Source organism: Meleagris gallopavo, chromosome 14, assembly GCF_000146605.3.
Source record: "Meleagris gallopavo isolate NT-WF06-2002-E0010 breed Aviagen turkey brand Nicholas breeding stock chromosome 14, Turkey_5.1, whole genome shotgun sequence".
NCBI lineage: Eukaryota > Metazoa > Chordata > Aves > Galliformes > Phasianidae > Meleagris > Meleagris gallopavo.
Genome location: NC_015024.2, coordinates 1,290,772 through 1,299,766, shown reverse-complemented (window position 1 = coordinate 1,299,766; position 8,995 = coordinate 1,290,772). Strand labels below are relative to the sequence as shown.

The window sequence follows — 8,995 nt, the reverse complement described above, 5'->3', positions numbered from 1 at the left end:
CTCCCCCTGCCCAGCTCTTTACCTCCTCTGCATGGCTGATGAATGCACAAATGCACGATGGATTTGATAACAGCCCGTCCCTTCTAAAACCGGGCCACGAATTGAGACCCCACGCTGAAGGCTCTAAAGACTATCGTGCCGTATGGCCGCGGGTAGAGAGCTTAGCCACCGCCTCGAGCACGGCAGGGCCCTTTATAACGTGCATGAACGCAGGCAGAAGGCTTTAGGAATGGAGCAGATGGGACAGCGGGCCAGAAACAGCAGAGGTGCTCACGGGCGGGCGTGAGGGCGGAGCTGGGAGGGGAGCCCGCACCGCCGGGCAGGGAGGAGCGGAGGGGCAGCAGGGGCGCTGCTGGGGGGGCAGTAGGGGGCGCTGCGGAGCCGGAGGCCGCAGCTGTGTAAAGGCGGGTTGGTTCCACGCAGACCTCGCAAGGTGACACAAACAGCAGGAATTACAAGAGAGTGTTGGAACGTGGTTTATTAAAATCCGTTTATAAAACCCTAGCTCATCACAGAAGGACAGAGGCCTCGTCCAATGCAAGATGGGAACCGGGCTCTCCTGGAGGGTCGGAAGCTTGCAGGTCTCTGCCAAGCGCAACAAAGCCGTGCTGCAGTCAGATCTGAACCTCAGCCCCCCAGCCCTGCTTTCCTTGTCTTTCAACCTCCTTCTCAGGCTGTTAACACAACAGCATCGTGTGTGCACAAAGCAGCTTTCGCCCGTACCACTGGAAGTGTATAATTTTCATTCTAGACTCTGATAATATTTTACAAACATTTGCTTTACCTCAACTATAAAAACCCTACATCATATAGCAAGAGAAAATATTTTGATCATGAAGTAAAACAAATTAGCAAACCAAGGCTAGGATATGATAAAACAAGAATTAGAATAGTAAAAAAAAATGAATGCATATCCTTAAAGGTGGCTTTCCACAGGTGATGGAAATCTTTGGATCCAGAAACACTGTCAAAACATCAGAAATAAACCAACAACCTCTCCCTTTTTGCTCCCAATAACAAAGTAATCTCAGCACGTCAGAGCTGGAAGGATAGCACATGTCAGGCAGGGGATCTGCAGGGCACTGCAAAGGGATGCTGAATGCATTGGTCTCTTCCAGACTTATCTCCCATACACAGCTGTGTGTCCAGCTGCACACCCTGGACACTACGGATCCATGAGGAACCATAAGATGCTCAGCAGTACACTTGCGACTAATTAAATCCTAATTAAAACTCTTGGCGTGAAGTACTGTTTAATTAAAACATCACGAGAGGAATCTGACAGTGGTATAGATGCAACATAATGGTTACATTTATAAAACGAGAGCGTAATTAGAGGAGAAACCACAACAAACCCAAATGGTTACGTAAGACTACATGAAGAGACTCTGTGAAAATGGAAATGTATGGATGCTTTTTTTTTTTTTCCTACAACAGGAATAACTGCTCACTGCTCAGATGATATTCTGGAGCTACAGGAGATACGTTTGGAAACACTGACTATTCTTATCTATTCTAGCACGAAATGGTGTCCACATACATCCAAAGTAGAACTGCACCTGTGCTACTCGTACAAAAAGCATTGGCATTTTTCTCCTTTTTCAGTACTCACATTTGAACTCCTACAACACTTGGCAGAACACTTGGCATTTTTTCTATTCCCAAGTTTTAAAATGGCAGCAGAAGTTACTCCTATAGATGGCTATTAAAGCCTCAGCACACTAGCATGCTGAGACTGTCTCCTGTTCTCTCCACTCACCCAACACAGTTAAAGCCAAAACAAAACCCCGTAATATTTCTGGTATTGTTATACTTTCCCTGGCAATATGCAAACAATCATATCATATAAAGTAGCCTTTATAAGCAAAGCCCTGATTCAAGATAAAAAAAAATGTTATCTTCCTCCTGCTCCCTCTTTGCAGGACAGATTCTTTGCAGTCTCTGTGACTGTACTCAGTCAACTGAGCTGATTGTACTCGTTCATTTTAGATTGCTCCTTTTAACACATTTACCCTCCACCCACAGGTCCTTGGCTTCTCTCCTCATTGGTTATTGCACCCTGGGGCTGCAGAAGAGGTGCCGGACTGCTTCTGCTTCTTGCGGCGTTTGTTCAGGAGGCGGTTGTTGGACGTTTTCAAGTCTTTAATTTTCACCTGATCGTAGTCCACCCTCATGGTAGCCAAAGCACTGGTCATCTCCTCCTGGAAACAAAAAAAATTAAATCTCTTGAACACCCTGAGGCAGAGAGATAGCCTCCCTATGCTACTGCTAGGTAATGAACGTACAGAACGAGCTCTCTGTTGTGCTACAGCCAGGAATAACCAAACCCTTTCTGCTGCACTGGGCTATGACTGAAGGCTTCGTTCTACTCATGGACTAATTCAGGAGGAAATATTCAGTCTTTCACATGTGGGTACACAGGACCACACTCTGCTGGCCTGATTTCCACCACATTCCTATGCCCAGCATCACTTACTGCCTGGCTCCAAGGCCTTCAGCAGCTGCTAAATCCAGGCTTCTTACAACAGAGTCAGTGCGCTGCTCTCCTCGCTCCATTACTAAAGTAGGTTAGCAGGAACCAGAATAAAGAGTCCACACGAAGTTACTTAAAAGTACACACTTCAAATTCACATGCCTTAGCTTGAAATAGCATTTAAGTGCTGGTAAATCTTAAACTTTTTAATAAAACAGATTTTTGCTCACAGCCTAAGTCACTGAATGTCTATGCATTTAGTTCAGAAAAGGAAGAAAGATTAAATATTACAGGAATGCTAGTGACTTCTGGGACCTATACAAAGCACAAACAGAAGTTCTCAAGGAAGTGAAGAAGCCTAAGAGAAAATACCTACTGGATCCCTCTGATTAGGAAGGTGCGTGTTGCCTAGATCCTATGAAATTTGTCATAATGTAGCTGAACAGATGAGACTACGCACTGGTAATTTAAATAAAAACAGCAATCAGTAGAATACCTTAAAGGAACGATGCAATTAGCAAAATTCCAAGTATTATAAATGCAGAAAGTTCAGAATTAATTGTAAAAATATGCCAACCTGATAAAGGCCAGCAGGAAAGAGTTAAGGCTTGCAAACAACTTTTAGTCTGCCCTATTGTTGCACTCTGCAGGAAGCATTCAACTGGCATCAGTACAAATAGTAGGTGAGGCACCTGGTTAGACTAAGGGAAAGACAGATAAATTTTTTCTTTTTTTCCTCCTCCTAAAACTGCCACAAGAAGACAAGGCTAAGGTTATTTAACGTTGTTTTACAACACAAGAACAGAGTAGAAAAATAGAACACAGCCCAACCCACCTCCCACCCTGTCCCCCTCCATTTTCATCATATCCCTCACTTCACCATAATGAACTCCAACCTGTCCCTTCTCCTCTGTGTTACATACAGCGGCTCAGCGGGTAGAATCATTAAAACCTTTGATCATAAGCATTTTCTTTGTTGATATTTTGCACAGCTGTAAGGCTGTCAGGCAAAGCTCAGATAGCATTATTCTTTTTTAAACAGTTTTCATACACACTATTGGTCTAACTAGGACTGTTGTTAAGACTCCATTGGTTAGCATGGTTGTATCAAAATTACCATAACCTCCAAGGAAATAAGCATCCACAGCAAAAAGAGCCCATCTAGTCTCTTATCTGAATGGCCTCAGGAAATATCTGACTCACTTTAACTTCATCCCAGTGGTCCTTATCCTCTTGCAGGACCCGAGCGGTATGGAGGGGCGTTGGTGGCACTGCCATCGATCTCTGAGAAAAGCAAAAAGCACCAAAAAATGAGTTCTGCAAACGCAACTTTAGGAAGCGACTGTTCTTCTATGTATGGAGGATATAAAACTTTATCTAACATCTTTCATTGCCCCCATTATTCATGCTTTCCATCACTCCACAAGCCAGTACACAAATCTAGCCTGTGTGAGGTGGTCTCCATGTGACAGTATCGTTACAGAACACGGGGAGACAGAAATCAATGCTGAGTTTCTTTCACTCTGCTCTCTTCCAGCTCAGCCAATAATCCTGGGTTGGATAATTATTTATGCACATTTCCCATTTTTAACAATTTAATTTAACTATTCATTAATTGTTTTGAAGTGCTTAACTTGACTTTATCTTCTAGGATTTGTAGTAGGAGATTTTTTGTCTTGCAAATACCTTTGCAGAGATTACCAATTCATCAGATCATAAATGTGCCCAAAAGAAGAAACTGTACTATTTTTCAGAGTATGTACTGATTCATTATTCTGGCACACATTTCTTGCGATGCTCTTCCATACAAAATTGAGATCTATTTTCACCTGACATGGCAAATTGGTAGATATTTTAAATTAGAATTAGATACAATTTCTAAAGCACAGTTTCCTGGTTAAATTCAGCAAGAAATATTCCTTGCCAGACCATAAACCAAATCCTAATTTCATTTTGATTGTCTATCTTCCGATTGTTTTCCCACGCAAACTTGCTGTCTACTGCTGTGGCATCCTACACATGTCAGCAAAGTCTGAGGAGATCACTGTATTTATCATTGCAAAACAAGCCTCGCACTGGAAGCAGTTCTTGTACTCCCCAGCCAACATCTTCAATGTATTGAGTTCTGCAAAGCTACAGAAGGGGAAGCAGAACTCAGGACTCCCGTGTCCTTTGGAAAAGGACCCCAGCTGGCAAGGGCACGGGTTTATCAAGCACAGGTGGGGCAGAGGGAAATGGAAAAGAAGCAGATCAGCCTTTGTGGTGCTCCTGAACAGGTGCCAAACGCACCCTCCTACCTGCTGTCAACAAGCTACAGGATTATATCATCCATCTAAGCTTTTTTTTTTTTTTTCATAAGCCACAGTAACATCCACAATAAAGGCCATTTATTTTTCACAGATTGCAATAATAATAAAAATATAAAGAGGGGAAACAGACTGTACTGCTGATTGTGAGAGGCATCTCCCTATATATGTTCCTACATAGGGATTTAGTAACAGAAAAGGAAGAATATAGACATTAGCTGTGTTGGTCTTTCCCTTCCTCTGCTGCGTGGGAAAAACAGGGTCAGTGGAAAAAATGTGAATCTGCTGCTCCTAGAGTGTTCTTCCAGGAATGGTATTCAAGCACAGCTCGTTGGTGCAGCAGCCTATAGACTTTGTCTCTAATCTCCTCCTCATTAACTGGTTATAGGAACATTTGAAGTAACATGTGTTGCTGTAGGTGGTAGCTTCCTTAGCTATTAGGCACTCATTCTGTGAAATTTATTGCCTGCTGACTTCTGGAACATCTCCTTTTCTTCAGCCTTCAAACACTTAAGCTGGAGGTATTTATTCTCAGTGATTACACTTCTATTTGGCTAGACAAAAAACAAACAAACAAAAAACAACAACAAAGAAAACACGTAAGACTGCCTAGGTTCTGTTCCAGTTTTACAGACTCTTTGTAACCTCAGTTTCTCAGCTCCTGCAACTCTAAATGAAGACATCTAACTGCTTCATCAGGATGTTATGTGGCTACATTACCATATGATTCTAAGTGCTTTGAGATATTCAAACATTACAGAAATGCTGACTGTAACTCATGATTTTTTTCTGCCCCTCCCTCCTGAGAAACAGGAAAGACAGAAAGGTCTATAGGAGAAAAAAGCATTTACAGTTCAAGCTGTTCCTGGCTGATGACTTTTGGGCGGTAAGAAATAAGTCTGGTTCTCCTTTTAGGCACAAATATGAGAACTGTAAGCTATTATTTTGATTATCTTGAGTGATACCTATGGAGCAGAGATGATATTCTGAAACTCAGTCTGATTAACAGATGGCATTCTTGTCTCTTGTTTGAAATGCTACTGCATTAATTAAATGAACTTCTACCCATCTCCTACCATCCAGGAAAAAAAAGAAAATAAGACAAAAAAAGAAAAATAAACTCAACCAGGTTACAGATTGAAACCTGAACTGAGACCATTAAGAGCTCTGTGTAGCACCTTATCTGGTCATCTCTTACAGGGCACTAAGCCGAAAACCCTGCTCCTCCCCCAGGCACTTTCCAGGATCTGCCAAGGATGAGAATTCCCACTAAACATAAGACTCTGTTCACACTAACACAGCTATGCACAATGGTGCCTAAGACCACTAATAATAGCTTCCTCTAAATCCCGCACTGATGAGGTAAGTACAGTTTATTTTTATATTTTTTTAAAGGGAGTAACATGCGTATGTGCTGCAGTCAACAGCAACTGCCTGCTTACAGAAGATATAGATGCATTTTGCTTCTGCTTCCAAGGATGCTACTGTGGGTGTCTCTCTTTGTGTGTCCTCTGGTAACACGAAGAAGAATTGTGGTTCTACAGGCAGGTGCCCTTCTGTGAAGGGTATAGTAGGTTAATTAAGTTATGAGCAATAATCGTCCTTCTCTTGCTGTGCTATGTGGAGCTACACCGTAAGCACTGCATGCAAGAATTCATCTTGCTCTCTTGTAAGAAGCTACATGAAACTCACGTTAATCCAAGGGTGATTCATAAATTGGGAAATTGTCATCCTCTCTGTTGGGTCTGTCTTCAGTAAGTGGCGAATCAGTTGTTTGGCTGAAAAACAGGACCAACATAGTGTGTTGTAGTCTACTACTGTGGTCCCAAAAAAACCTTCAGAACACAAAGACCTCCTGAATGAAGAAAGGTAATTTTTCAGAACTCAAAACACTGTTTCCAAGTTAAGAAGCCATATACAGTGTGGGAGGTTATTATGCCTGAAGAGGCGGAACATGAAAATATCCCAAACCGAAAAGGTAAGAAAAGGAAAGACAAGGGATTGGAGATTCCATGCATGCTATCTACTTCACAAGACCAACAATCATGAGGTCAAGAACTTAAGAAAAAGAGAAATAGAAGAGCATAAAGCTGCTCGTTTAAAATATGGCAACAAGCCTAGCATTATGGGCTGAATGAATGCATAAGCTGACGTTTTGAGAAGTGACAGAAGACAAAAACTAGCTGTGAAAACAAAGACAATAAACTGGTCGGACAACTGAGAGGCCACTAAAAAAAAAACCAACAAAGTCAAAGGAGTTACATAAACTGGCTTTACATCAGCTTTCTGTGAACATGGCATTGGCCAAAGCAAGAGGTACTAACTCTGTAACTGAGATATGAGATGACAAGAGTTTGAACAAGAGATTCAGTCATGTGGACGAACAGGAAACACCTCATCCAAGGGACATTATTCAGAAAGAATCATAACTTCCTTGGGAGAATCTAGAAAAACTTCTGAATATGTTCTTTTAGCAGCATTAAACAAAAGATGACTAAGTGCTTTGAAGGGCCTGTGACAGATAGAAGTTTGAGACTTTAATGACAGAGGCCACAAAGATGATATACAGTAGAGAGTACCTGGAGTCTAAAATCTAAAAAGTTCTAAAAAGGAGGAAACCATGAACAGAACCCACTGATTACAGGAAGCTGGTGGGAAATTCAGAAGTAGCCTCCAAAGACAACGTACTGCAGGAATGATCTAAAACAAAGGAAATGACAGGACTATACAAAGGAGGGCAAAAAGAAGTAGCCTAGAAGAATGCCTATAGGCTAGCCAAACACGAATAGGTTCAAAGGTAGAGGACATCTATCTTCACTGAGGCAAGCATATGGAAATGCTACATGTTTTCCAAGCAAATGTTTTCTGATCAAGCTTTGCTAGCATTACAATAACTACTGTAATACAAACAAAATCCCATACTGACAACATGTTAAGCCAGAAACCCCAAAATTAAACATCTTCTCTACCCAGGTGCAGTAGTTCACACCGCACACTCAGTCACGAGGGGTTACAACAATGCCACAATCACAGTATTCTTCCAGGATATCTTATTAGTGCTTTAGCAGCAGATGTGACAAGATGTTAACAGCAGTAGAATAATGGGCTTGTTAAAAAGAAGATGTGCTCAGAAATTGTTGACCCTTCTCTCTAAGATGGGCAGTTGAGACCTCCAGGTTATGCGACTGTCAGAATAACAGAATCAAAACCATCCACTTTCAGGACCTGTTTGAGCCCATTTAGGTCACAGCTGAGCAGCAGCAGGTTTTGGTCAATAACTTACACAAAATAAATTGTTGACCTTGATTTAAGTGGAGGCTGGCAAGCTGCCACATCACAAAGAGCTAGCACAAAAAGTTGCCGACCTTGCTGGCTGTATCACCAAGGAGGGCAAAGACTGAATGAGTTCTTAACAGAGTTTGCCTTTCTTCCAACTTAGTTTGTGTTACAGCTGCCCTGACAATCCCCTTTCTCAGGATTATATATTTTTGTTTCCTGAGGGTTTAACTCAGGCTTTCACTAGCACTATCTGGATTTGAAAAAAAGTTTTCAGTCATCATTTACTTTCTATAGTGCTTTGGTTGCTGGCTAGTGTCTGAATTCCAACTCCTCTTACAATACAAATACTAATATTAAAAAATAATTGAAATAAAAATTAAAATCAGGTTCTTAGAAAAAGTACTGTGTAAAACACTTCTCCTCTGCACAACACTGCACACGTTAGAGGCACTGAGTATTCTTACCTTCTTCTGACACTTCAGCCCATTCTGGATTGGGAAATCCATACTGCCCCATTCGAATTCTTCTCTTCATCCCAGGAGAAATAGCTTGTCCAGTGTTTGAGTAGAATGGAGGGAACCCACACAGGCTGTGAGAATGGACAAAAGCAGCCTTATAGATTAGAAAGCTCTTAAACTCCAGTGCAAGCTTATGTTCTTCTGAAGATTGTGTGATCCCAGTGACTAACTACTTGTAAATGCAGATTTAATAACATGCGTTATTCCTGTTAATCTAGACTCTTCAAATACTTACAGAATGTATGTGATGACACCCAGAGACCACATGTCACATGATTTGTCATACTTTTCAGGACCAAGGACTTCTGGGGCTGGAGAATTGAGAAAAAAGCATAAACTAACAATACCACATCATTCTTCATGTTTCCATCACCTTATAAGTAGCAGCATAATTCAACAATAAATATGGGAGGCATTAA

The 8,995-nt window shown here is 41.6% G+C and overlaps 1 protein-coding gene across 1 annotated transcript; it reads right to left on the bottom strand.

Moving 5' to 3' along the window:
- Positions 1-460: 460 nt before the first annotated feature.
- Positions 461-8,970, bottom strand: LOC100544877 (MAP kinase-activated protein kinase 3). The gene is made up of 5 exons (XM_010718291.3): positions 8,812-8,970; positions 8,523-8,647; positions 6,472-6,557; positions 3,677-3,757; positions 461-2,201 (listed from the first exon to the last, which is right to left on the bottom strand). Exons 1-5 carry the CDS (start codon positions 8,841-8,843, stop codon positions 2,043-2,045), a joined length of 483 nt encoding a protein of 160 aa, XP_010716593.1. The 5' UTR covers positions 8,844-8,970; the 3' UTR covers positions 461-2,042.
- Between the last annotated feature and the right edge of the window lie 25 nt (positions 8,971-8,995).